The sequence below is a fragment of the Pelodiscus sinensis genome, chromosome 31, assembly GCF_049634645.1.
Source record: "Pelodiscus sinensis isolate JC-2024 chromosome 31, ASM4963464v1, whole genome shotgun sequence".
Classification (NCBI taxonomy): Eukaryota; Metazoa; Chordata; order Testudines; family Trionychidae; genus Pelodiscus; species Pelodiscus sinensis.
This window is the reverse complement of record NC_134741.1, coordinates 5,583,643-5,611,548: the sequence shown is the minus strand read 5'-3', so window position 1 is coordinate 5,611,548 and position 27,906 is coordinate 5,583,643. Positions and strand designations below refer to the sequence as shown.

General features: G+C 53.4%; 1 protein-coding gene and 6 non-coding genes across 7 annotated transcripts in view; 4 read left to right on the top strand and 3 right to left on the bottom strand.

The window, feature by feature from the left end:
- The first annotated feature begins 441 nt into the window (after window positions 1-441).
- Window positions 442-27,906, top strand: part of LOC142821592 (uncharacterized) — a 361,188-nt gene continuing 333,723 nt past the window's right edge. Inside the window, exons 1-2 of the mRNA XM_075913000.1 lie at window positions 442-710; window positions 1,044-1,511. Of these exons, the coding sequence (XP_075769115.1) occupies window positions 483-710; window positions 1,044-1,511 (696 nt within the window). The 5' untranslated portion in view covers window positions 442-482. The remainder of the gene's footprint in view (window positions 711-1,043; window positions 1,512-27,906) is intronic.
- On the top strand, window positions 10,755-10,827 carry TRNAF-GAA (transfer RNA phenylalanine (anticodon GAA)). Its single transcript has one exon. It is a non-coding gene; the product is annotated as a tRNA-Phe (tRNA).
- On the bottom strand, window positions 19,605-19,820 carry LOC142821719 (small nucleolar RNA U3). The gene has a single exon (XR_012898407.1). It is a non-coding gene; the product is annotated as a small nucleolar RNA U3 (small nucleolar RNA).
- On the top strand, window positions 21,447-21,519 carry TRNAR-CCG (transfer RNA arginine (anticodon CCG)). The gene has a single exon. It is a non-coding gene; the product is annotated as a tRNA-Arg (tRNA).
- On the bottom strand, window positions 22,953-23,034 carry TRNAS-UGA (transfer RNA serine (anticodon UGA)). Its single transcript has one exon. It is a non-coding gene; the product is annotated as a tRNA-Ser (tRNA).
- On the top strand, window positions 25,668-25,741 carry TRNAI-AAU (transfer RNA isoleucine (anticodon AAU)). The gene has a single exon. It is a non-coding gene; the product is annotated as a tRNA-Ile (tRNA).
- On the bottom strand, window positions 26,657-26,728 carry TRNAE-CUC (transfer RNA glutamic acid (anticodon CUC)). Its single transcript has one exon. It is a non-coding gene; the product is annotated as a tRNA-Glu (tRNA).

Genomic DNA, 27,906 nt, shown 5'->3' with positions numbered 1-27,906 from the left:
AGAGAGACGCATGCGCAGTGCCCGGGCAGGAGCCCGCAGTGGCACCGCCTCTCAGGTGAGCATCCCCCGCCCCCCTCCGCGCGCCGCCCCGGGACCCACCAGACGCGCTGGGCAGAAGCCGGGACTGGCCCACGTGGGCATCTCTCGGCCCCGCCCCCGCAACAAAGGGCCGGTCCCAGCGCCCCGCGCGCGCACCCGCCGCAGTCTCCCCCCGCCCGCGCAGCCACGTGGGGCCCAGAGCGAACCCTGCAACCCCAGCAGCGCGCGCCGGCCCCGCCCACCTCGGGACGCGCCCCCCCCCGCTCCCAGCCCGGTAGGGAGGGAATCTCCCGGGTCGCTACACGCGCTGCAAAAGCCCCGCCCCACCTGCGAGCCGGCCCGGAAGTAGCCTCTGGCCGGGGGGGGGGGGCGTGGCCGAGCAGCACCCGGTCTGAGCTAAGCCCTGGCGCTGGAGTCTGGTCGGAGTCACGGAGCTGCTGCGCATGCGCGGTCTGACGGGCCGCCCCGTTCTACTCCGCCGCGGTCGGGTTTTCGGCGGGTCCCGCGCGCGGGCAGGGAAAGGTTACTGCGCATGCGCCGCGCTCCCTGAGCCGGGAGCCGTTGTGAGGGGCCGTTGGGGCCGTTACTCGCTGGGCGGAGGGGGCGCCAGAGCGGGGGAGGCCGCATCCCGGCGTGAGGGAGGGGCTGTGATCCGCCGTCGTGCTCTGCTGGTGGGTCCGTCGCTGGGTATCGCCCCCCCCCCCCCGCCGCTGCGGTCGCCCCCTCCCCTCCTTGGGCTGTTGGCGCTTCCTGATGCTCGCGCTGGCCTGGCGGGGGGGGGAGCTGGGTGGTGCCGGGCGCACAGCGGGGCTGTGAGGGGGCTGCAGAGTGTGCGGGGGGGGGGGGATTTGAACACAGGGGGGCTGGCCTGAGGGGCGCAGCGATGGGGGGGAGGTTCTGGCCGGGGCAGTTAGCGGGAGGGGCCCATTGGAGACCCTGCAGGGGGGGGAGCGAAGCTTTTGGGGCTTTTTCGATTTTTAAGTTTGATTTTTTTTTGTCCTCAGTGCTGGTACCTCACGGCTCTGCCCCCCTGGACCTGCCTCTCCACTGCCGAGCTCAGGAATGTGACACGGCCCCTGTCCCCCAGCCCAGAGGCAGCCATGGCTGCAGAGAGCCCCGTGGAAAGTGTCCGGGAGGAAGCGCCGCGTCCCGTCTGCCTGGAGGATTTCACAGCCCCTGTCACTCTGGAGTGTGGGCACAATTCCTGCCAGGCCCCCCTCAGCCCTCAGGGCAGAGACACTGAGCAGCAGGGACCCCTCCGGCCCAACCGGCAGCTGGCAAACGTGGTGGAACTAGCCAAGCCGCTGAGTTTCCAGTCATCAAAGAGAGCAAGATGGGACGGGGTGTGCGGGGAGCACCAGGAGGCTCTGACGCTGTTCTGTGAAGAGGATCAAACTCCCATCTGTGTGGTGTGTGACAGATCCCAGGCTCACATGGTGGTGCCCAAACAGGAAGCTGCCCAGGAGTACAAGGTACAGAGTGGCTGTCCAGTGTGATGGGAAATAAGATTGGGTTTTAATTACAGGCTAATTTCACTGACTGTTACCAGCCACAGATGTGAACCAACCAGTGTAAAGCAGTGGTCTCCAGCCTTTTAAAGTATCACTTTTTGAATTTAAGTGCAACCCAGGATCTACCTCAAACCCAAATACCCTTGCCCCACCTCCTTTGTGACCCTTTTCCGAGGCCCCGCCTCTGCTCACTGCATCCCTTCTCCCTCCCCGATCCTTTGTCCCTTTCATCAGGCAGGGGCAGAGGGATGGGATGCAGGAGGGGGTTCATGCTCTGTAAGGGAGTTTGAGCTCAGGGGGCTCAGGGTTAGAGAAGAGGCTTGGGGTGCAGGAGAGGTACATGACTAGAACAGGGATTCAGGATACAGGCTCCAGCTGAACACTGCTTACCACAGGTGGCTCCTCTGTGGTGGTGCAGTGGGGCTAAGGAAGGCTCACCCCTGCACCACTTTCAAAAGCAGCCTACAGACTCCCTCTGTTCGTGGAGATAGAATGCAGGGTGGGAGAAGGAAACCAGCTCCAAGGCAAAGGGCAGGAGATGTGCAGCAGCAGGGAGAGGGGGCAGCTGAAGTGCTGCACTTGATAGCCTCTTAGCCAAACCAGTCAAGATCACCTGTCAGAGGCTCCAAGATCTACCTGTAGATCCGGATCTACTGGTTGGTGACCACATCTGTAAAGCCTTCATGATTCAAGAGATGCTGTAAAATGTAAATGTTCTGGCTTCGTGGCAACTTATGTCAAGTCTTTACAGATACCTGATGTGGGAAATGTTTCTCTGAGGCTCTAAATCCTGAAACCCAGCCCTCACTGGTGGCAGGAGGGGTGTTTGCACAAGGGAAGGTGTGAATAATCAGAGAGGTTTAGATTACAGGAGCTACAGGCCACTCTGTCAGTGAGCTGCCTTGGGACTAGAGAAGAGGAGGTTACAAGCTGTTACTGATAGAATGAACAGGAATAATAAGCTGTTATTTGCCTTATAGATCCGCAGTGACCCTGCACAATACCTAGCACGGGAAAGTCCCTGCTCTGAGCAGGTCACAGTCCAGTTAGACAAACTGTGGAAAGGGAAGGTGGGGCAGCAAGTTGCTCATAGTCGCCAAACACATCAGGGATAGAGTTCAGTCCTGAACCCTGGTCCATTTGTTAGACTACACTGCTCCCTGTCCCTCAGCATCACAGAACAGTGATGAAGTGTGGCTGTTAGGAGAGAAAGATGCCTTGTAAAGTCCTGGGCTCAGCAGGGAGAAGAGGTTTCCCACTGGGATGCTGAATTTCAGGGCTGCTCCGTGAGGGGTTAAACTCTGATGCAGCAGCTGGCACTAGATGAGGTTGCTGGGCTGGATGCTGTATGGGGCCCCAATCACCTTCACTCCACCCATAGCAGGGTTTCAGGAAGCACAGGTCTATGCCAGGAAGAACTGGGATTCAACTAGATTGTAGCAAGAGTTCAAACTGGTTAACTGATGAGCTAACGTTTATTGGTGCCAATTACCACTTAAACTCCCCACTGCCCCTGACGTGCCCACTTGCCTCTGGCAGCTAACGTCAGTCTGCAGCTGCTGGGCGTTCCCATTGGCCAGCAGTGGTTGTGGCCACCCTGGCAGACCTTGCAAGAGCTCCCTAGCTCCAAGAGAGCCCATTTCCGCTACCAACCCTGCCTGTCAGCAGGTTAAAAAATACTGTCACTGATAAAATTGTAATTGGTTACGTGATTAGTATTATTAACCACCTGCATCATTCTTTCTGAAGGTGCCACCACCGATCTGTCCCTAGGCTCGTAGGTGTCCTGCTGCATCCGCAGTCTCTTCCTGTGTATTTTGCTATGGACAAAGCCATGTCCAGGGCTGAGTCCCTGCTGGACAAGGGCAGAGTTCCTCAAAACTGGGACTCTCTTAAAGGCAGATAAATGGGCTCCCAACATCTAATGTGGTTTGCCCTCGTGCTTATATCTGTTTCTTCAGGAAAAATTGGAGACTCATTTGAAGACTCTGAGGGAGGAAAGAGAAAAGCTGCTGAGAAGGAAAACAACAGCAGAAGGGAAAAGCCAGGAGTATCTGGTAAGTGCTTGTGGCTATGGAGCAGCAGGGACTGGCAGTGGGAGGGCTGTGTTAGGAGGCAGACTCCTGTGTGGCCTTGGTGAGGTTGGGCTTGTTTGTGTTTCTCCTGGATCATGAATTGCTGGATGAGATCCATGTGTAAAAAGGCCTTGAGCATCCGTTTCTGTGCATGAGTTAATGTCCATCCTTTGTGGCTTTCCCAGACATCCTCCCCAGGTGAGCTGAATGTGCCCCTGTAGGACTGTCTGCTCACTTGGTGCATTTATATGTTTGCTTCTTTTCCCTCCCTGGGTATCTCGGTCAGGCTGGTGCTGAGTCCTGCCTCCTGGTGCTCTGGATATGAATTCCCAGAGCCCATGAATAACAAAAGATGCTGCCCATGACAGACATGGGAACATCCCTTTCAGAGGGACATGGGGCAAAGGAGATGCTGGGAGAGACACATCTGCCTAGTAATCACAAAGAGGCAAACTTTAGAGTTTTCCAAGAAATTCGCCCTACTGCGCACTCAGCTCCCTGTGAAAGGGCCGTGGGCGCCATCCATGCCCCTGAGCAGCCCTTTCCCTGTTTTCACACAGAAATGGACCCAAGCCAAGAGGCAGATGATTGTGGCTGAGTTTCAGCAGCTGCAGCAGTTTCTGGAGGAACAAAAGCAGCGACTCCTAGCCCAGCTGGAGAAATTAGATGAGGAGATTGGGAGGTTCCAGATTGACACTGTCAGGAACCTCTCTGTGCAGATTTCCCATATCAGCGAGAGGATTGGGGAACTGGAGGGGACATGTCAGAAGCCAGGAAGTGAATTCCTGCAGGTGAGACTGAGGGACAAACATGCCAGCTCCTCACACAGCGAAGAGAGGCTCCTGAATCAGAAGTGCTCGGTCCCAGTTGTCAGATCTCAGTGTAACACTTTGTGCATTGCTGCCATGTGAATGACTCTTGTGCTTTGTAGAGTTACAGGCACAGATCTGTTAGAGATGGCAAAGCCCCATTCACTCAGGGGATCCATGTTCCTGGGGCCAAGGCAGGGCCTCTCTTCCCAGGTTTGCAAAATCCCTTCTCAGAGGTCCCCTGTGTGTGTCCAGTGGGGCTGAGATTCTTTTCTGTGTCTTTTTTTTCTAGGACGTCAGAAGCACCCTGAGTAGGTACGTGGCTCTCACTCCCCTCACAGTGCACAGACCAGGGAAAAGGCTTGGAGCAGATGTTAGCACCACATCTCCCTAGAGCTCTACAGCCAGATGTTAGACATGAATATCTTTGATGCATTTAATTCTGAGGGTCTCATCCTCGCACTTGAGACTCTGGAATTCCCCATTCAGGGCACAATCTGACCAAGTGTTGCTTAGAGCTGTCTCCTCCTTGGGGATTGGTTGCCGCAGGACTGTGGGGTGGAACATGGGCCTGTCACTGCTGGGCACTGAGCACATTCAGCCCAGGACAGCAGGGATCAAGAGTCTGTCCCACTGGAGGGCTGTTTGGAGACCTGTGTGGAAGGAGCTGGGTTGAGAGGAGCTGGTATTACAGTCTAATCCCTAGTGGACAGATTCCTTCAGCCCTTCACATGGGAACCTCCTGTCCCTCAGCATCTGGAGGCCAAGGAGTGAGTTGGCCATGGAGACTCTATTCCCATTTACTCCCCCAGCCAGTCTCCCCAGGCCAGAAGTGAAGAACTGAAATGGGATCTTTGAGGGGAAGTTTGCATGGCCATGGGATGTGTTGCCCCTGCTCTCAGGCTGGGAAAATTGGAGGAATTCTAACTCCAGGCCTGTTAGAGCTGAGACTTACTAGCCAGAACATATCAGCAATAAACGACATACAATCACGTGGAATTGTGTCTGTCCAGGTGTGAGACGGGGCAATTCCAGCTGCCGGAAGAGATTTCCCCTGAACTAGAAGAACAAGTCAGAGGTTTCTCCCAGAAAACGATTGCTCTGTCAGAGACTCTGATGGAGTTCAAAGGTACCTGGAAGGGATGGATTAGGGGAAAGCGGTTCAAGTATCTGAGACTATTGAATCTGGCCTCTGAAGTCAACCTTCCCCTGCCTCAGTTCCCAACATTATACAATCACATGAAGAGCATATATGAAATCAGAAGAAAGTAGGCTTCTATTTGACACCTCACATGCCCCCCCCCCTTTGTGCCACTTCTGGGGCCAGCATCCTCCCATGGGTGCAGCAGTGATCTGGCTGTTCCCCTCGAAATCCAGTAGCGTGACACCTCCCATTCAGAGATCAAAATGGCTAAAGTTATTGTCATGGCAACGTGTCCCACCACCACAGCTCCAGGTTATGATAAGAGGCAGTAACTGAATGAGAAAACAAGTGGGAGGAGGTGAGGAGGGAAGAGTAAATCTTATTTACAGCTTGTCTCTCTTGGGACAGGTGTGAGGCTGCAGGGATATTGGCTGCATTGCTGGGAGGTGCCCGAGTGAGAGAGGAAATGAAAGTTTCAGACTCTTTCATAGTAAATACCTGAGTGTGAGTCTGTCTGGTCTCTAATAGAATTGAAACGCAGAGTTCATCATGAGGACATTATTATAAATAGGAGAGCCTGGAATCTCACCTCTCTTATCCCTTCCCCCACTAGACACTCTGCTCTCTGCACTGGACAGAGCAAGAGGAAAGTCCCTTGGAGCTTTCAGACAAGGTGAGTTTGCTGGTGGAAATTCTTTAAGTGATGTGAGAATTCCTGTGAAAACATCTTCATGGGATTGTCATTGAAGTTACTAACCAAACCCAGTGACCACGGTGCACACAGCCCTAAATCACCCAGTGATCAGTGAGGAGCCCCAGGGATGCTGCATGGGGACCTGTGGACATTTGGAGAAACACTGGTCTATAGGTTTGTGATGCTAAAGGGGTGAAGTTAAAGCACAAAACGGACAGCACCTTCAGGCTCAGATTTCACTGCTCAGTCAGTTTCAATATGGGGTTGGTTTCAAACAATAAATAGGCTGACAGGCTCCTTTACCCAAACTCCCTCCTAGACCCCTCTATCTGTCCTGTATCCCAAACCGTTACCTCAAGCATCCTCCTTCTCCCAGTGCCCATCCCGGATCCTCCATTTCCTGCATTTATGTCATGGAGAAGTGCAGCTCTCAGCCACTTTCTATTTGGCCCCCCTATGAAAATTTGGCCCTCCTCTTCGAATGGATACGGCTCAGTGAGAGCCAATAATTGAAAGCTGATGCCAGACTATTTCAGGCTAGAGAAGAGGCACAAATGTTTGATAGGGAAGCGGATTAGCTGCTGAAACAAATGAACAAAGAACTGGTGGATTCTCCCATCTCTTGATGTCTTCAAATCACTGGGGGACTTTGTAGAAAATACACTGTGGGGGAAACAGAGCTTTGTGCCTGGGTAACCGGACTAAATGTAATGGCTTGTGCCACTGAGGGGGTCAGACTGCATGACTGAGGATATATTCTGATCCCATGAATCTTAAGATGTCGTCCTGCAAACACTCAGCACAAGCGTTTAATAATAAGCACATGTATTTAATAATAACACCACCATTCAGATGCTTAAAGTCACTGACTCTCAGTTGTGGAATGGGTTTATAACATCTCTGTGAGATGAGAGCAGTTTGTGCTGCAAATCTGTGAATGAAGACTAAGGATTTTAAATACAGCAGCCTGCATTTAACCTATGTCCATGTTCAGGCAGATGAATATGTGGCTTGTTATCAGAAACACTGGGTGCAGAGAACTGGATCCCATTGTTGCAGACACAGTAATCTTGTAACTCAAGCCAGGTACGGAGAGAAATGAATGTGGATTTGGGATCTAACTCCCGTACGCTGTTAATGGAATATCTAGAGTGCAACAGAGCGCTTAGCTGCCCTGGGAAATGAGCTGGGCCATTCCCAAGGTGGGGGAGTGATGCATCTTTACTGCAGGTGAGTGTGTCCTGGACTCTTGTACCAGCCAGAGCCCAGTCTCTGCTAGGTGGGGAAAGGAGCCTCTCTGGGTGGGTGATTCAGATCCCAGCTCTGGAAGCAGTAATGGGAAAGACCTTAATGAACAAGATCAGCACTTGGTTTTTTGCTCTCCAAACACAATTTCCAGTCTCCGAAACTCATGTGATCTCCTGGGTGGAGAGAGAGGAGGAGTTGTGGGTCCCAGATCCTCTGAGCTGTGAGGAAGAGGAGGTCAGCAACACCCAGACAGATGGGCAATCAGTTAAACTGACTCAGAAACCAATTTCTGTCTCCTTATAGCAGATGTAACTTGTGTGTTTTCATGAAGTCTGACTGACTGTTCAGCTTGTCTTCAACTCCAGTCAGAGTGTGGTGGGTGAGGAAAGGCTGGGTTCTCTTCTCTGTGGAAGGGTTGTGAAGGAGGACAACGAACTCAGCTAATGATAATTTGACCATTATTTGAGCGTGTATCCCCTTTTCTATTCCTTTTTTAGAGTTTCCTTGCAGTTCATCGTGGAGAATAACTCCTGTCTGGATCATTCCTCTGTTCCAACAGGTGACGGGACACTGACTGAGAACCATGAAAAGAGTCTTCAGCAGGAAGGACTGGAGCAAGTGTCTCCATGCGGACTATTGAGACGATCTGAAGGACATGTTTTCCAGATACGTGAGCAAGGAGCGAGCTGTGAGAGTCAGCATAGCCCAAAAAAGCAGCAGGGAAATCATCTAGGAGAGGGACAGGGTAACTCCAGTAGCAGGAGCACAGGGGAGAAAAGAAACACAGAAGCCGTTCAACAGGAAATCCCCCATCAACAGTCACCCTGCACGTGTAGTGACTGTGAAACTCTTCCTGAACATCAAAGGGTCTATATGGGAGAGAAGCCCTTCAAGTGCTCTGACTCTGGGAAAAGCTTCAGTGAGCACTCACACTTTACAAACCATCCGAAAATACATACAAGAGACACACCCCATAACTGCTCTGACTGTGGGAAACATTTCATTAAAAACTCACAATTTGTTATCCATAGGATGGCTCACACAGGGGAGAAGCCTTTCAATTGCTCTGCGTGTGGGAAAAGCTTCAGTCAGAAGTCAAACCTTGTTACCCATAGGAGGATCCACACAGGAGAGAAACCCTTCAATTGCTCTGACTGTGGGAAAAACTTCAGTAGTAGCTCATATCTTGTTACCCATAGGAGGAGCCACACAGGGGAGAAACCTTTCAATTGCTCTGACTGCGAGAAAAGCTTCACTCAGATTTCACACCTTGTTAGACATAGGATGACCCACACAGGAGAGAAACCCTTCTATTGCTCTGATTGTGGGAAAAGCTTCACTAGAGGCTCACACCTTGTTACCCATAGGAGGATCCACGCAGGAGAGAAACCCTTCTATTGCTCTGACTGTGGGAAAAGCTTCACTAGAGGCTCATACCTTCTTACCCATAGGAGGATCCACACAGGAGAGAAACCTTTCAATTGCTCTGACTGCAGGAAAAGCTTCAGTCACCGCACAAGCCTTTTAAACCATAAGAGGACCCACACAGGAAAGAAACTTTTCAGTTGTTCTGATTGTGGGAAAAGCTTCAGTCAGTGCTCCTGCATTACTAGTCATCAGAATACATACAAGAGTGTTGTCTTATAGAAGCTCTGATTGCAGAAAAGGCTTCAAACACAGGTCAGACTTTGTTAAGAGGGGAGAAAGCGATTGAGTTATTTTTACTGTGGGGAAAGCTTCAGTCAGAGCTCAAATCATCTTAGCCTTTGTAGGACCCACAGAGGGGAAAAACGTATAACCTGAGTTCCCTTTAAGCTGCCCGGCCAGGTGGCTGTGGTCCCAGAAGACCTCTTGGGGAGGGCCTCCTGCGGTACTGATCTGTCCATTGCCACTCACCTTTCTGCTCTCTGGGGCTTCTCACCATCCGGTCCTGCTGGGGCAGCTCCTTAGTCTCCCCTGGCCAAGGCCCCGAGCTGAGATTTCCGCCCCCACCCCTGCCTCTGAGCACTGGTACAGATGCTGAACCTCTTCAGGTCTGAGGAGAGAGCAGTTTAGGGCCCAGCTTCCTGGGATAGCACTCCCCAAATGGGATCAAACCCCAAAGAATGGGGTAAGCCCCGTTTAGCAATGAAAGGGGAATGTGCACACCGATTGCTCCCAGAGGTAGTAATTGTTTACACTTTGCTTGATAATAAGTAAAAGTGGTTTTATTAAGTACAAGCTGTAGGAGTTAAGTGGTGATAAGTGAGAACAGGCAGAGCAAAGCAGATTACAAACTCAAAGGTAACAAATGCATCTGAGGAAGTGGGTCTTTGTCCACGAAAGCTTATACTCCAACACTTCAGTTAGTCTATAAGGTGCCACAGGTCTCCTCGCCGCTTTTGCAGATTCAGACTAACACGGCTACCCCTCTGATAACTTACCAGAATGCTCATTGTATTTTAACCATATGCTAGCCTTTGCCATAAGCTCTGGGTGGAGTTTAAGCAATGACAGTGGTCAGTATCTCTCAGCAGTGGGGCTGGAGCAAAGGAAGATTGGGGGGGCATTACAGCTGCCCTGACACTGTGACATCCACCCCCCTACCCCCCAGAGATGCCCCTGTCTTCAGGTTTCTAAACTCCCAACAAAAGCCCTCCAGGCCAGGTACAGCTGAGCTGGGCCAGCTACAGCCTGGCCACTGGGCTGCTATCTCAGTGCAGACATACCCAGAGCGAGTCCTTTTGAGTTGGTGTCTCAGGGAGTCTCTCCACTTTCCAGCTCCCCATGTGTGAGTGCTGCTCTCTGGGGGTGCCTGGGAGAGTTGGGCTGGGGGCAGGGCCAACCTGAGTCATTCTTGCACCCTGAGCAGCGGGCGTGTGCTGCATGCACGCTTCCGCCCCAGGGTGGCAACCTATGGGGGGCACCTGATGCCGCATCCCTTACCCCTTCAATCAGGTGACTCCATAGGTTGGTGCCCATGCATTAATCTGGCCCTGGCTGGAGGTGCAAGTGCCAGGCTAAGCGGGGTGGGGATGGGGACAAAAGTTTGTATTTGTTTCTCCTTTGCAAATAAAGCAGATGGTTAGTTTCTCCCACTCCTGAGCTATGTCTACACTTGTGGCTTCTTGCGCAAGAACATCTTGCGCAAGAAAATGTCCATACTGACATGTGCATGCTGTGCTTTTGTGCAAGAGCACCCATGGCAGTGTAGGCACTCTCGTCTGCAAGAAAGCTCTGCTCTATTGGGAAATTGCCAAAGTAGCTCAGTTGGGAGAGCATTAGACTGAAGATCTAAAGGTTCCTGGTTCGGTCCCTGGCTTTGGCAAAAGCCTTTGCCAATATGGCTTAGTCTGTTTTGGCATCTCTCCATCTCTGGTAAGCAAACGTCTGCAGTCAGAGTTCAAAAGCTGAACCAAGAGGCCTGCAATTACATCATAAAGATGATGATATTTTAGGGTTAGAAACAGGAGAGGGGATTTCATGCCACCTCAGAGGTTGTTGACACAGGAGAACAGAGCTCTTGGCTTCAGCTGCTCCCAGCCTTGCATCTCTGTTTTTAATTTCATGCCCCCAGGAAGGAACATTAACAGAGCCTGCCTCGGATTAATTCTGAGGCTTCCCTATACTGAGGACACAATTTCTATTTTCTTAGACTGTAAGTTATTAAGTTGATTGAAGCAATTTCAAAATAGTTTCCAAGTATAGACATGCCCTTATAGTCCTGGTCTTCACAGCATCCTCTGGCAAGGAGTTCCACAGGTTGACTGTGCGTTGTGTGAAGAAATACTTCCTTTTGTTTGTTTTCAACCTGCTAATATCATGGAGCACCCTTAAGTTCTTCTCCAACCCTCTTCCAGCCAGCCCTGCTCCCCTCCTGACCGGTCCCCCCTCCTCCTGTTCTGAGATCATGTGTGTCCGTTATTGTTTTGGAACCCATCTGTTAACCCTAGAGGCGTGGTGATGAATATTCCCATGCCTTATTTGCATACGTTCTTGTGCAAGAAAGCACAATGTAGCTGTAGCCAGAAGGTTCTGGAGGCTGGATACCAGCTTGGACTTGTGGGACTGGCTGGTCATGGAGTGGTGGGATGACCAGTAGTGGCTGCAGAACATTTGAATGTGCAAGATCACCTTCCTAGAGTTCTGTGCCTGTCTCGCACCCACCCTCCAGAGACACAACACCCACCAGGGGTCCACCATCCCCCTGCAGAAGTGGATTACAATCACCCTCTGGAAGCTGGCCACCCCAGACAGCTACTGCTCAGTGACCAACCAATTTGGGGTGGGAAGTCCACTGTTGGTGCCCTGCTCATGCAGGTAAGGAGCTCATGGGTTGCTGTTCCTGCCCAGATGGGGGGGGAGGGAGGGGAAAAGGTTGGATAAGGGGGACACTCAGGAGAGCGGGTTGCGGAATGTGTGGGATAGAGTAGGGGTGCAGGTGCAAATATGCAAATAAAATGTTACTGATCTGCCAAAAGTTTGTCCCCCAAAAGGCTGGGGAACACTGGCCTAATCCAGCTGGGTCTGGCTAAATATAAGTCAGGGGAAACACTAGGTTAAGGGGGGATTCCCCCCCACTTAGAGCTTTGTCCCTTGCAATCTCTGGGAACGTTGGGTTTTTCTTTTCTGATTTTCCTTTCCCCTGTTTCCCTCCTCACTGGTGGGGAGGGGGCGGCTTTCTTACCCTCGTGGTGGGAAGCCCTGTTACAGAGGTGGGATGGTCAGATGCCCTGAGAGCAAGTCCCTGGGACAACTGGGGCGAGACCTTTCATGCTTCTGCCCTTTTGCTGCTGGCTAAAGTGTTGGGCTTAAGTTTGTCTGTTTGGGTTCAAACCCTGCCCCTGGTTCCTGCTGTTATGGAGAGACATGATTTAGATCAGGGCTACTCAACATGTGGGCTGCATGCAGTTTGGGTTTCCACAGGACTCAACAGGCAGCCCATGGGTGGGATCCTTTGAACGTGGCCTCCACTGGAGACATGCTTCACAACGGCGAGGAGACTCCAAGGTGGGGTTAGCACTGAAAGACACAAGCAGATTGGCTCTAAGATCAAGTGCCTCTTTGCCCTGGGTCTGCCGGCCGCCAGCCACCTTGACCAACCCTCAAACCAGCTGGACTAGCCAGCCCACGTCACAGTGAGTCGCTAGTGACCCTGTAAGAGAAGAGCCCTTGGCAGCTTCAGAGATGTTGCTGCAGCTGCCTGAGGCACCTCTCTTGAAAGGGCCCCTGGTGAGCTGTACTTCTGTAGGCCGGCTAGCTCAGTTGGTTAGAGCAGGGGTCTCCAAACTACGGCCCGCGGGCCGGATGCGGCCCGCGAGGCCCTCTCATCCTGCCCGTGGAGACTGTGACGGGGAAGAAACTCCCCGCACTAACAGCCCCTCCCCTGGAGAAGCACCGAGCGGCGCAGCGCCGCGGAGCTGGGGCGGGGAAGAAACTCCCCACACTGACAGCCCCTCCCCCGGAGAAGCGCCGAGCGGCGCAGCGCAGCGGAGCCCAGGGGAAAGCCCACGGGGAGGGGAGCGAGGGCGCACAGCCGCAGGCGCGGCAGGCGAGGAAGGCGGCAGGACCCAGGAGGAGAAGGGGCAGGGACGCCAGGGTGAGCGGCACGCCCCGTGCGTGCCGGCTCAAAAGGGGGAGGGGCCGGAAGGACAGGGGCGGCCGGCACTCACTTTCTTTTGGGCAGGCAGCTAGGAGAGGGAAGCCGGAGGAGCCAGCGGGACGGAGGAGGGACTCTGGACCCGCGCAGCCCTTGCCCTGGGCAGCGAGACTCCCCGGCCGGGGATGCGGGGGATCGGAGCCGCCAACGGACGGCCACACGCCCTGCAGACCGACGGCCGAGCCCAGGCTCTGCGCGTCCCTCACAGCAAGAGGGGTTGGGACTTGGAGTGGACAATTGCTCCCTATTGGCCAGTGCGTTCTTATCCTATTGGCTAGCTCTCTCATGAGGTCACTAGTGGGCTGGGCTCTATTTTGGCATCCAGGAAACAATTTCACCATTCACACTAATACAGGTGTTCATGTGTAGTGTATCAATGTGTTATTAAATAATAACTGAATAAAATAATATTAAATAAATAATTAAAAACAACATCCATGTTTTGATTGTTTTTGATTTGGACCTCAAGTGTGTAGTCGGCCCCTGAACTGCTGTTTGATAGTTAATGCGGCCCTCGGGCAGAAAAGTTTGGAGACCCCTGGGTTAGAGCATGGTGCTAATAACACTAAGGTCATGGGTTCAAGCCTCATGCTGGCCATAGGGCTGTTTGGTTTGGTGACTTCCCTTTCTTTAGTTGCCTGCTATGGACAGGGAAGCAGAAACAAGCAAAAGGCTGAGAGCTTTGCAGGAAGCAGGGCAGAGATCTGGTAGGGGGAGGCTCCAGCCTGTACAGCCCCAGTGGCTAAAAGGGCCTTGGCCTGGCTTCCTGTCCCCAAAAGCAGGGGAACTGATGCCCAAATTCCTGCTGCTGCAGTGGCTACCTCAAGGCACCAGCTGGGGGGCAGGCTCTGGAGCCCAAGCCACATGGGGAGACTCAATATGGCCTGGAGCATGTGTGCCCTGCACAGAGGATGCTGCTGGTGGCCTGCTTCAGTGGCCCAGCAGCTCAAGTTCCCCTGAACCAGCTTCTCCCCATGGAACCACCCCAGCAGGGCCAGACGGAGGCATGGGCGAGCCAGGCAGCTGCCCAGGGCGCCAACCAATGGGAGACACCTGATGGAAGCTGTAAGTGCCTTTACCCACATGGCTGTGGGGCCCTGCATGGCCCAGCATGCGGGCCATCAGTGCTGGCCAGGCCGGGCTGCGCAGTGTATGCACCGTGTGCACCGGGGGCGGGCCCCAGGCTGCACGCCAGTGGCCACGGCTGGCCCACACATGTACTGTGCACCCTGGGGGTGAGCCCATGCTCCCTGAGGGGGCAGGCCCGCTCATGTGCCACGTGCCCGGGCCCAGGGTGCCAAAAGGGCTCGGGCTGGCCCTGCACTCCAGAGTGGCTGAGGCCCCCTAACATGAGACAGTGGGACCACCAGAGGAAGGTGCCAGCCTGAGGCCTTCCTCCCAGCCTCCTCCCCCTCCCAGGTCCTTTCCCCAGGCCCTCCCCAGTTCTACATTCCCCAACCAGAGAGTTTGTTCTTTCAACAGGGAAAAGTCCTGTTTGTGTTACCAGCAGCGGAAGGGGGAGAGGAAAGTGGGAAGGGGGTGTGTTGGTATGTGTTGGGAGGATTGGTGTGTGGGGGGTGAAGGCACAGAGGAAAAAAAATGAGGAGCAATGTTAGTTAGAACCAGGGCCGGCTTCAGGTATTCTGGTGCCCTGGGCACGGGTATGTGGCGCCGCTCCTGGGCGCATGGCGCATGCATGGGCCCACCCATGGGGAGAGGGCCTGCATCCCTACGGTGCACAGGCCTGCCCCCAGGGTGCACGGCTCATGCGCAGCCCGGTTACAGCTGCTGGCGTGTAGCCTGGGACCCGTCCCTGGGGTGCACGGTGCATGCATGGCCCAGCCACGGCTGCTGGAGTGCAACCGAGGGCCTGCCCCTAAGGTGCACAGCTCAAGCTCGGCCCAGTACGGCCCAGCCGTCGCAACTGGCGTGCACGCAGGGCCGTGTAGGGCCCCGGGTTAGAACCAAGGGGCTTGGTTTGAACTAATGCAGCAGCCCCAGAGTGCACTTTCACTTTCAAAACAGCACATGGGTGAGCGTATGCAAATGAAGCACTTGCTATTTAAATCCCTGCTTCATGTGCAATTCTGGAGTGTCTACTTTGCTAGAAATAAAACCCCAGTGTAGATGCACCCACACAAGGGCTCAGCCACAGGAGCGAAGATTTCCACCAAGGACTGGGATTGAACAAGGGGGCCCTTAATGCTTCACATTAATGCACCCCCCACTAAGCTACTTCAGGGGCTACTCTCACATCCCCACTTCTCCCTCAGGGATGTTTTACTCCACAGCCGTGCACAACAGAGATGCTGTTGCTCGTGGCCCTGCAAGGCAAGATGAACTTTGCCTGCCCCTCACACCCTAACTCGCTACTTGGCCATTTCTTGCCCCCCTTCCTGTGCTGACCCAGTGGCTGACAGGGGCTGTGGCTGCTGATGGCAGGAAGAAGATGGGTGGTGAGACCCTGGTGTCAACAGGGCCCACCCACCTCTTTCCTCCTTGGGCCTGGCTCTCAGCATGGGGCAGGCGGGGGCGCCCTGAGAGGCCATGCTGGCCACAGGGGTGTCTGGTTTGGTGACTTGCCTTTGTGTAGCTGCCTGCTATGGACAGGGAAGGAGAAAGAAGCCCTGGGAGGTGAAGCAGCGGGAGGGAAGCAAGGAGCAGAGTGTCAGCTGCCAGCCCAGAGTCACAGGTGCCCTCTGCCTCCTGGGACCACCCCTCCCTGAGCCCCCAGCCCCCCGTCTCTCACTGTGCGCCCCTTGGGGAGTCCACTCGCTCTGGGCTCCGGGGGCCTCCCGCTCCCACAGGGAATGACACAGCCCTGTGCCCTAGCCCAGAGCCACTCCCAGCCCGTGTGAAACAGGAGGGTTCATTGAGCGTCTGACACAGCACAGGGACCCAGGCAGGCAGCAGGGGCTGCGGGTGAGGAGTGAGGGCACCAGAGGGGGCAGGGAAACAAGAAGCACCAAGACTCTTGCCACCAGGGTCTGGCCACCCGACTCCCTGCCCAGGCTGCTGGGCCCCCGACCACTTCAGCTGCCAGGTCAGCCCGGGAGCTAAGGCAGGAATGGGGGGAAGGAGCCAGTCAAACTGCAGGTGGCAGGAAACACCAGTCTCGCCTTCCTGGGCCGGGCACGACGGCATCATGTTTGTGACACGGCTGCCAGACATCCCGGACAGTTAATAACCAGCTAGAGGGGTTTATGGGTAGCTCAGTGTGGGGAGCCTAAGATGAAATATTTAAAGGTCCCTGGTTCAATCCCAGGCTTTGCCATGTCTCTCGGTGCAGCAGGGCCCTCTCTGCTCCCCTTGCTGTGCTAGTGCCCTGTGACATCCCCTCATCCATCTTAGCCACAGCCCAGCACTGGAAACTCCCGTCCATCTGATTAACCCCCTTCACTTCCAACCCTCCCTCAGAGTCCTTGCTTCCTTGGCTAAAGACCTCTCCCTTGTGCGTGTGGCTGGCAGGGGTTACTAGATGGATCCATTTACATGTAGCTTCACTGAAACCCCCCTTGTTGGCCTGCGCCCAGGTCAGTCCGTGTCACTGGCTCAGGGGTTTCTCCCCCCAGCATGCTGCAGAGAAAGCCCTTGTGTGTGAAAGGGCCTCAGGGAGCCCAGAAACCAAGTTAAAAATAAACTAAAAGGAAACATTTTTGCGCCCAGTGGAACTCCTTGCCAGAGGATGCTGTGAAGGTGAAATCTACAAGAAGGTCCAAAATAGAACTGGAATATTTAATGCAGGAAAGGTCAATCAATGGCATTTAACCAGGATGGACAGGGCAGGCGTCCCTAGCTGGTGTATTCTAGAAGCTGGAAATGGGCAACAGGAGGGATCACTTAACAATTGTCTGTCCTGAGGATTCCCTCGGGACAATGAAATTGGCTGCTGTCGTGAGACAGGATCCTGGGCTAGTTGGACAACTCACATGACCCAGTCTGGCTGCTTTGATGTTCTGTTTGGTTTCTGTTCTTGTCGCCTCTGGGCAAGGGAGAATGGACCTGCCAGCCCCATCCTGAAGTGGACAGAAAATGGCCTGTGAAAGGCTAGTGTAGGTGAGCAAAAAGGCAAGTTTCATGTGTCCCTGATGGTCTAGTGCAGGCATGTCCAAAGTCCGGCCCGTGGGCCAATTGCGGCCCGTGTTCCGGTTTAATACGGCCCCACAGGTAATTTGGCAATATCTATCTTTTATGGCCCCCAACGAATCCATATGTATTGAGATGAATACATTGTAAAATCTCAGTTAATGTCAGTTGGTCTAAATCAGTTATAAATATATTTGGACACAACATGTATACTTGGTGTTATGTTCCTGTTCATATTTTTTGAACTTAAAAGTTGACAGACAACCTTTATTACCAATAATATGTAATGTACTTTACAATGTTCCTGACATATATTTCAGCTTCCTGGATTTTTTTTTCATCTGGCCTTCAGATATGAAAGGGAAAGTGATTTAACACCTGTTTAGATTTGTCATCCATGTGACGAAATGAAAAGTATGCTGTTTGCAATAAACTTTGCATAAAATAGTTAATTTGCATTTAATTTTAATGGTTCAAAGAATGTCAGGCAAAATGGTCGGCCCTCACGCATGTTCACTTCTTCAAATCTGGCCCTTGTTGAAAAAAGTTTGGACTCCCCTGGTCTAGTGGTTAGGATCCAGCACTCTCACTGCTGTGGCCTGGGTTCGATTCCCAGTCAGGGAAACCAGCCTGCAGTTTCATGTGACAACTGCCTAGTCTCTTTTCTCACCTATGTGACAGCAGCTGTGACCCAAGAAGTTACTTCAGGCTCCTTCCCACCTCTCTGGCACTGCTAAGACAACACTTGCCATTTTCATTTTCAGAAGGGCAGAGCTGGGTGACTCAAACTGCCCCTCCCCTCTGCCATGTGGGCAGCCCTGCAGGAAGCTCTGTGACACACATGGCACAAGATCCATTGGTTCAGTTTGGTTGTTGAAGGAGACAACCCAGAACTGGCTTCAGCCCCCACTCATTAACCTGGGGAAATGACCCACCGGCCTGGGCCCCTCGGAGAGGCAACGATTCCCCACTGGCCAGGGCAGAGCCTCCCTCTCACACAGTCATGGAGCCTTCTCCCCCTGGTCCTGCCTCCCCCTTCACTCAGCTCTCACTGCTGGGTGCTGCCAGGGAAGGGCCTCACTGCTCGTCAGTGTTCCTGTTCCAGGAGCAGGTGAGTTTTGTCTTGTGCCCCAATATTGAGGTCGTGTGTCTGTTCGGGGGTGAGCTCCTGAGGCGCCTGCCACTTACTAACAAATATCTTAGCTACACGTTGGCTACGTCTACACTGGCCCCTTTTCCGGAAGGGGCATGTAAATTTCACTAGTCGTCGTAGGGAAATCCGCGGGGGATTTAAATATCTCCCGCGGCATTTAAATAAAAATGTCCGCCGCTTTTTTCCGGCTTTTAAAAAAGCCGGAAAAGAGCGTCTAGACTGGCCCCGAGCCTCCGGAAAAAGCGCCCTTTTCCGGAGGCTCTTATTCTTAGAAGTAAGAATAAGAGCCTCCGGAAAAGGGCGCTTTTTCCGGAGGATCGGGGCCAGTCTAGACGCTCTTTTCCGGCTTTTTTAAAAGCCGGAAAAAAGCGGCGGACATTTTTATTTAAATGCCGCGGGGGATATTTAAATCCCCCGCGGATTTCCCTACGACGACTAGTGAAATTTACATGCCCCTTCCGGAAAAGGGGCCAGTGTAGACGTAGCCGTTATGGGAGAAAGACACTAACCCAAGGGATAATTAACACTGGGCTGTGGCTAGTCTCTGCCTCCCACAGGGCCACTAGGAAACAGATGGGAGACAAGGCATGAGGCAGATCCAAGGGGCTGGCTAAATCCAGTGTGAGAAGCACATGGAAAAAGACCCAGCAGCAGGTGAGAGAACAGCATGAAAACATCAGGATCAAGACCAGAGCAGTTTGGCTATGTCTACATTGGCAAGATTTTGCGCAAAATCTTGCCGCCTGTGTACATTGGCCACGAGTATTTGCACAAGAACACTGAGTTTGTAACATACAATATCAGTGGTTCTTGCGCAAATACTCTGACGCACCCACTCCTGGATAAGCCCTCTTGTGCAAGTATTCTTGCGCAAGAGGGCCAGTGTAGACAGCAACGTTAATTTCTTGCACAGCAAAGCCCAATGGCTAAAATGGCCATCGAACCATCGGAGCTTTCTTAAACAAGAAAGCATCTACATTGGCACAAATGCTTTTGCGCAAAAGCACATGCCAGTGTAGGTGCACTCCTGTACAAATGGCTTAATGCAAAAATTCTTGCATTAAAAGTATTTGCACAAAGTCATACCAGTGTAGATGTAGTCTACAAGTAAATCCAGGAATTAAACAAAAATCAAGACAAAACAATAAAGTGAAATCCCCATTCCTCTCTAACGCAAAATTAATTTTAAACTTTTTGACAGTAGCTAACCACTCAGCCTGTGTTCTCTTCCTCCAGCTTTCCCACAGGAAAGAAAGAACAATCATCAACAGCGGACAGCAATGACATTAAAGCAATACTGTCTGCTTGCTTCATGCTCAGAAGAGAACACTATCACTCATCCTCATGGATAGCAAGGCCAACCACTTTCAGCTGCATTTCTCTAGTTACCAACTATAAAAATGATCCCTGAAAGTACAGTCTTATTAGCACCTGCTTCCCTACACACCCACACTTGTGTGCATTCACTTTCTCCTCATGAGGAATGTTTTCACACAACACTTAGAAAACTAAAGAACAGAAATAATCTCAGCAAAGTGCTTATCCCATTCAAACACACTCCACCAGGTTTAGAAATCTGCATATTAGAATATGCTCCATGTCCCTGATTACAGAAACAGGCCTCCTGATTAGCATGTGGAGCTCCTGGCAGCCAATCAAAATCTCCTGGGCTATGTCTACACTGGCACCCTTTTCCGGAAAAGGGATGCAGATGAGCCAAGTCAGAATTGCAAATGCAGCGGGGATTTAAATTTTCCCTGCTGCATTTGCATGAACATGGCTGCTGCTTTTTTCCGTCTCGGGGCTTTGCCGGAAAAAAGCGCCAGTCTAGACGGGATCTTTCGGAAAATAAAGCCTTTTCCAGAAGATCCCTTATTCCTCTTAAAATCTGGAAAATTTAAATTCCCGCTGCATTTGCAATTCTGACTTGGCTCATCTGCATCCCTTTTCCGGAAAAGGGTGCCAGAGTAGACACAGCCCTGCTGTTTCTTCCTGCAACTGCAGTTCCTGGGGCTCCTCTAAGTCAGTAGTAATAAACTGCCAGTCCGCAGACCAGCAAGGGGCCAAGAACCCCTGCCTGCCGGGCAGAGGTGGAAAGTAATAAAGTAGAAATACTTGATTACACTATTCAAGACTTTTTTTGGGTATTTGTACTTTACTCAAGCCATTTATTTTTGTCACACTTTGATTTTTATTCAAATTATTTTATTTTTTTAGACAATATTGTACTTTTTACTCCACTCCCATTTCCAGAGGTGCTGGGTTACTCATGACTCACTTCATTCTGATTTGCTAAAGCCCAGCTGCATGTGCAAGCACCAGGCATCCAAAAAACAGCCAATCCACAAGCACAATGCCCCGGCCAAGGAAGAAGCCTTTTAATAGCTGCTCCAACACCTTGTCATTCAAACCCAGTATCCCTGCAGGCTCTGCCAGCCTGAGACCTGAGCGAGCAGGGCGGCTGCCCAGGGCTCCGTGCTGAGGGGGTGATATGAGCAGTCTCATGTGACCTTACCTGGGGCCAGGCAGCTAAACAGGAGGGAACCCAGCAGCCGGGGTCAGGGGGGACAGAGGCACTTACTTGTGCCGGGTGAATCCTCTGCTCTGGGGGTAGCAGCAGCAGGGTGGGTGGGTGCCGGGGGCAGGGGCTCCCCATTCCCCCTGGGACAGAGGCCCCTGTGGAAGCCCTGTGGGGGGAGGTGGGGCAGGCTGTGCTGGAAGAGGCTGGGGGTGGGTGGCTGAGGGGGGTGGGGATTGAAGAAGCGTCTGTGTGGGCACTTGGGCAGCCAGCTCGTCAGTGAGCAGCAGAGCACACGGGCCCGTCACCCCACAGCCGAGCCCCCAGCTGCTCTCCCAGGGCTGTGGCCGACCAGCCTGCACTGCTGCCAGCCCGGGCTCAGCTCTGCCAGCGACCTGCCCAGCCGCCTCCCTGCCAGGGGCTGCAGACGTGTCTGCTGGGGTAGAGGGGAGGGACATGTCTGCCCAGCCAATGTGAGGGGTGCGCCTTTGGGACAGAGAATTTTTGTCCCTTCTCCTCATTTCTTGTTTGGCCTCAGCAGCCTAATAGACAAGGCACTGGCCTCCGGAGCCAGGGGTTGTGGGTTCAAGTCCCACCTGGGGTATGGAACTGTGACCTTTGGAGGGTTGATTGGGAAGCCCATGGGAACTGGGAGATGGTTCCCCAAGAAGTGTCACATCCCCTAGGACAGCAGCTGTCTAGTCCCACTGGCTCCAGAAGTGACTCAGATGGAGAGAGGGGGCTGGAACACAGCAGGGTCTGTTGGGTGACAAGGCAGAGCCTGAGGAGGGGCAGTTCTGGCAGAGGCTGAGTGGGAGCAAGGGGGGAGCTACTTTAGCGAGGCCCCTTTCCAAAGCCCTTGAGCATGGGGCTGGCATTGGGGGGAGGAGGCTGGGCTAGGAAGGGGCTGTTCTCCCTGCTCTTCCAACATAGGCAAAGCAGCCTGCTCCAGGCACCTTCCATAGCTCAGCTGGCGGAGCAGAGGCCTGTAGCCGGTGCTTGGCAAGTGTCCTTAGGTTGCTGATTCAACTCCAGCTCAAAGGACCAGGCGGCTGCCTTGGGTCTGTCCCCTCAAAGCCTGATGCTACAATTGACAAAATGGTTTTGGGTTCCGGCTGCCAATCAAGTGTCTTGGGCTGCGCAGGCCTTGAGTCATGGCAAGAGCTGGAGGGGAACGGTGAGCGGCTGCACTTTGGAATGGGAACATGTTCTCTGGAACCATAAAGTAGAACAGTTTGAGGGCTGCTTTCAAGGAGGGCACCATGGCTTAGTTGGTTAAAGCGCCTGCCTTGTAAATAGAAGATCCTGGTTTCAACTCCCGGGGGTGCCTTGTGGTGAGGCCAATGTGTCTCTTCTTTCCACCATATCCCAACACATATCTGGAGTAGGTTTTACTGTTTGCTGGTGTCCTAACAGTGGAAGGAGGATGGCAGCAAAGAGCAGGAGCAGTGTGTACTGGTGCAGGTGCCCTCTGGGTTTGATTTAGAGAGTCTTATCTAGACTTGCTAAATCAAACTCTGGGAGATGGATTGCAGCAGAAATCTCCACGTGAGTGAAGACATTGCCTAATGGTGCAATTAGTTAGATGCTGACCACAGCCAGCCTGAGCCATTCTAGTGCCCCGGGCATGTGGCACTGCCCCCGGGCTCATGGTGCATGTGCGGCTCCACCCTGGGTGCACAGTGCATATACAGCCCCTCCCGCTCCATGCGTGGAGCTTGTGGTAGCAGGATGCTCTTGTGCTGCCCAGCCTGGCCCTGCCACCACCACTGGCGTGCAACCCTGGGGCAGGCCATGCAGAGCCCCACAGCTGCATGGGGAAGGGCACTGCTGACAGGTGCTGTGGAGGTTAACGGAGCTGCAGTCCCAGGGCAGCTGCTGTAGTCTGCCAGGAGCAAGGCACCCAGTGCCTGCTGGCAGCTGCCCCACTAGCTCACTCCTTAATCCAGTCCTGATGCCAACAGTAACAGCCCCACTCCTGGTAACTCACAGAGGCCCTTGCTGCCTGAGGAAGAGGTGTGGGCAAAACACAGAACTCGCTGTGAGCAGGATTTGAACCTGCGCAGGGAAACCCTATTGGATTTCAAGTCTAACACCTTAACCACTTGGCCATCACAGTTCTGGGAATAGGGAAACCAGGGAAACTGGTAAATAATGCCAGTGCACAGCCCTAATGTCACCTGCCGCAGAGTTCACACAGCAAACCATTGCAACAGCTGTGCAGAGGAGTCCTGGCAGTTCTGGTCTTAGGCTGCCTTTGAGGTGAGTTCTGCTTCAAGGTCTTCCCTCCTCCTTCTTGGTCTTCCTTTCCCTTTTCCTTCCTCTTCTCTTCTCCCCTTTTCTTCTTCTTGCTGGTCTCCTTCTTGGACCCCAGTTTATAAAGAGAAATTCAAGTACCGCTTAGTTCTACCTTAACCAATTATTTTAGTATAATTTCACTGTCCAGTTGGCTAAGATGGAGCGCTTCCAGCCTCTCAGAGAGCCATGTCACAGGCACAAGCCCCCAGAGACCCCTCTGGCCCTTCCATAGACACATCACAGGACCAAGCCAGTGGCAGCAAGTGCCGGGCACTGTCATGGTCTGGACCAGAGATAAAGCTGTGGTCCAAGGAGGAGTCTCTGCAGGCCCTGCAGTCCAGGCAGAGGAATGCAGATATTTATGGCTGAATGGATGATGGCCTTGCAAAGAAAGGCCACCTCCACCCACCCCAGACCAAGTCAGAGCCAAGGTCAAGAAATTGCAGCAGGGGTATGTGAGGGCCCGTGAGCGCAGTTCCCGCACTGGGGAAGCTCCGAAGCACTGTGCATACTGTGAGGAACTGGACCAAGTCCTGGCGGTTGGAGAACCCCTGTCTCCAGGGACAGTTGTGGAGTCTGGGATGGAGACACCTGGGCAGCAGCGGCTGCAGCTTCAGGACGACAAACCTGTTGACCAGCAGCTCCAGGATGAGAAGAAGGAGGATTCCAGGAACATTGTGACCCTCACCCTGGAATCGGTCCCCCAGATGCAGGAGGCCTCCCAAATGTCCTCGGGCACCTGGGAGGGAACATCAGGTGAGTGCTGTGAGATTGCAACACACACAGGGCAGGCGGGAGCACAGGGGATGATGCGCTATTGTGACGTGTCATGCTGATCGTAGGTTGGGGGACCCCACACATGTATGACCCCATAGAGGGCCGTCCTCCCCCCACCATGTGTGCAAGGCACCACCTGCTCCTGCAGACAGTGCTGCCAGCGGCTAATTTCCTAACACTGGATGCAAGCAAACAAGTGTAATGGGGGTGTAGCTCAGTGGTAAAGTGTTTGACTGCAGGCAAAGTGGTTCCTCGTTCAACTCCAAGTGCCCCCTGAAAGTTGATCGGCTTCATTGAAACCTTTGCATCTCCAGTTGCATCACATTCTGGATTTCTGCTGTGCAGAGATTCTTAAAATTACTACAAACCCCTAATGTGTTCATGGATCAATGCACATAAACCAGTTAAACCCATCTCAACTGAAACAAGTTCAAATCTGCTGGTTTCTATTCCCATCAATTCAGCAAGGGTGTGATCTGAAGGTCCTTGGTCTACCTGGGCTGTGCTGTGCAGAAGAACAAGAATCACACCCAGTGGGGGAGGAATGGCCACAATCAATCTTCTGAAGTTTAATTTAGCAAGTCCAACTAACACTCACTAAATCAAGTTCAGAGGGCACCCCACCAGTACTTCTGCTCTTTGCTCCCTTTGGGTTCCCGCAGTAGGGACATAGCCAGGCTCAACTGCCGGAGGCCAACTCTCGCTATGTAGGGTATGTTTACACTTGCACCCTCTTTCCAAAAAGGGATGCAAATGTAAAGACTGAAAACTGTAAATGAAGCCACCAGGGACACATACAATGGGCCTGCAAAAAAATGAACCAGCTGAGCACTTTGCAGAGAACAGGCCAGAGCCCTGCTGGGAGAGGCTCCATCATGCACAGACTGCGCAGGGCCAGACTGCTGGGAGGAGGCTCTGGCCACGGACTTTCCTCCCTCTCTGTTACCTCCTGCACCTGGGGCTGAAAGGGACGTGGGCTGCAGGCTGGTCCTGCCCAGCTGCCTTCCCCAGTGGGAGCAGAAAATGCTCATGGAAGGGCTCACACATTGTCCCCAATGCACTAGCCTGAGGAACTGAATTCTTGCTGCTCCTGGGTTCACCCAAATGCCCTTCTGGGGGGGCAGGTTCTGCAGCTCACACCCCTCCTGTCACACAAAGGGGTTGATTTTCCTCCATCTCCCCTTGCTTGCTGCTGGGCTAAAAGAAATCCTGAAACTAGCCCCGTCTCCTGTCACTGGAGAGATGGCCCAGTGCTGGGATATGAGAAAGGATCCCAGTGATGCTCCTCGCAGCCCAGGAGAAGGGGGCTCTGCGTGGAAGGAACCCAAGTAAAGCAGGTCTCAGAGGGCATGAACTGGGCACCAGCTTGGCCCAGTTGAGTGAGGGGAGGTTGGTCCCATGGTGTCAAGGGCAGCGCTCAGGACTCTGCTGCTGCTGGCAGGGAAGAAGCTGGGAGGCAAGGTGCTGGCAGCAAGAGATTCCGGCTTCTCTTTGCCCTGGGTCTGCCGGCCGCCAGCCACCTTGACCAACCCTCAAACCAGCTGGACTAGCCAGCCCACGTCACAGTGAGTCGCTAGTGACCCTGTCAGAGAAGAGCCATTGGCAGCTTCAGAGACGTCCCTGCAGCTGCCTGAGGCACCTTTCTTGAAAGGGCCACTGGTGAGCTGCACTTTCGTAGGCTGGCTAGTTCAGCTGGTTAGAGCATGGTGCTAATAACACCAAGGTCATGGGTTCAAACCCCATGCTGGCCACAGGGGTGTTTGGTTTGGTGACTTCCCTTCCTTTAGCTGCCTGCTATGGACAGGGAAGCAGAAAGAAGCAAAAGGCTGAGAGCTTTGCAGGAAGCAGGACAGAGAGCTGGTAGGGGGAGGCTCCAGCCTGCACAGCCCCAGTGGCTAAAAGGGCCTTGGCCTGGCTTCCTGTCCCCAAAAGCAGGGGACCTGATGCCCAAATTCGTGCTGCTGCAGTGGCTACCTCAAGGCACCAGCTGGGGGGCAGGCTCTGGAGCCCAAGCCACACGGGGAGACTCAATATGACCGGGAGGCCTGGAGCGTGTGAGCCCTGCACAGAGGCTGCTGCTGGTGGCCTGCTTCAGTGGCCCAGAAGCTCAAGTTCCTCTGAACCAGCTTCTCCCCCTGGAGCCACCCCCCAGTGCTGCTGAGGCCCCTGACATGAGGCAGTGGGACCATCAGAGGAAGGTGCCAGCCTTAGCCCTTCCTCCCAGCCTCCACCCCCTCCCAGGGTCTTTCCTTAGCCCCTCCCTGGTTCTACATTCCCCACATAAAAACTAGAGAGTTTGTTCTTTCAACAGGGAAAAGTCCTGATTGTGTTACCAGCAAGGGGAGGGGGAGAGGACGGGGAGAGGGAAGGGGATGTGTTGGGGTATGTTGGGGTTGGGAGGGAGGCACAGAGGGCAAAAAATGAGGAGTAATGTTAGTTAGTTGGAACCAAGGGGCTGGGTTTGAACTACTGCAGAAAAAAAGACTCTGCCCCTGGAGCTGCCCTGTCCTCTCCAGAGCCCTTAGGCTGGCACTGGGGAGGCCTGAGTCCAGGCAGTGCCCAGCCAAGGGGGAGGGGTTAGGGTTAGCCCCATGCTAGGTCTCAGCTGTTGTAACATGTGGGAAGAAGATTGACTAGGGACATGTTTTGGGAAAGTTGCAGCTGGTTTCCCTGACTGGGAATTGAACCCAGGCCACAGCAGTGAGAGTGCTGGATCCTAACCACTAGACCATCAGGGACCCAGAAAACAAGTCTCTTTGCTCACCTACACTAGCCTTTCGCAGGCCATTTTCTGTCCACTTCAGGATGGGGGGGGGGGGCGTCCATTCTCCCTTGCCCAGAGGGGACAAGAACAGCCAAATAGAACATCAAAGCAGCCAGACTTGGCCATGCCAGTTGTCCAACTAGCCCAGGATCCTGTCTCACAACAGCAGCCAATTTCATTGTCCGGAGGGAATCCTCAGGACAGACAGTTATTAAGTGCTCCCTCCATTCCCAGCTTCAGGTATACATCAGCTAGGGACACTTGCCCTGTCCATTCTGGTGAAATGCCATTGATTGACCTTTCCTGCATTAAATTATCCAGTTCTTTTTTGGACCTTCTTGTAGATTTCACCTTCGCAACATCCTCTGGCAAGGAGTTCCACTGGGTGCAAAAATGCTTCTTTTTTAACTTGGTTACTTACCAGTTTCATTCTGTCACCCTGGTTCTTAAGTAGGTGAAAAAATAATTTCTTATTTGCTTTTGGCACCCCTGTCATCATCACATAAACCCCTGTCCCGTCGCCCCTTGCTTGTCCCTTTCCCAAGCTGAGAAGTTCCATGAACTCCTGGGAGCTGCTTTCCAAAGAAGAGGCATTTCCAAAAGAGAAGATGGCCAAGCCCAATCCCCCTACACAAAGCCCCAGGAAATACCAGTGGAGATTGGGAAAGCTCCCTCTCGGGCAGCGCTACGGAATGGACCCGGCTGGCCATTGGGCTGACTAACGCCACCAACAGACGAGTCCCCGTGAGACTTCTCAGCCCAAGTGCAGAGACTGTCGAGTCTCCCACTCCCAGCCCAGTGGCAGAGGGGCAGCGCCCTGAGGAGGCAGGTCCTGAGGCAGCGGAGACCGTTGAAGGGAACAGAGACAAGGGAGACGTGAGGTAGAAGAAGGGGAACAAGTCGCCTCTTCTCAAGCGAGACGTGGTGGGAAACTGCCGGTTCCGGTGCAAGCCGAGCTCCAAGGGCTGGTTCCTGCCCCGGTGGCTCCTTGCAGGGCCTGGGTTGACACGCACCAAGAAGTGCCATGTGTGGCCAGGAGAGAGGGTGAGGAGAACAGAAGGTGTTGGAGCAAGCTGAGGCTGCCAGGTCTTGGGGGACTTGAGCATTTGGGGGGGGAGGCCTTACCTGGTTTTGTGTCCCCTTGCAGCAAAG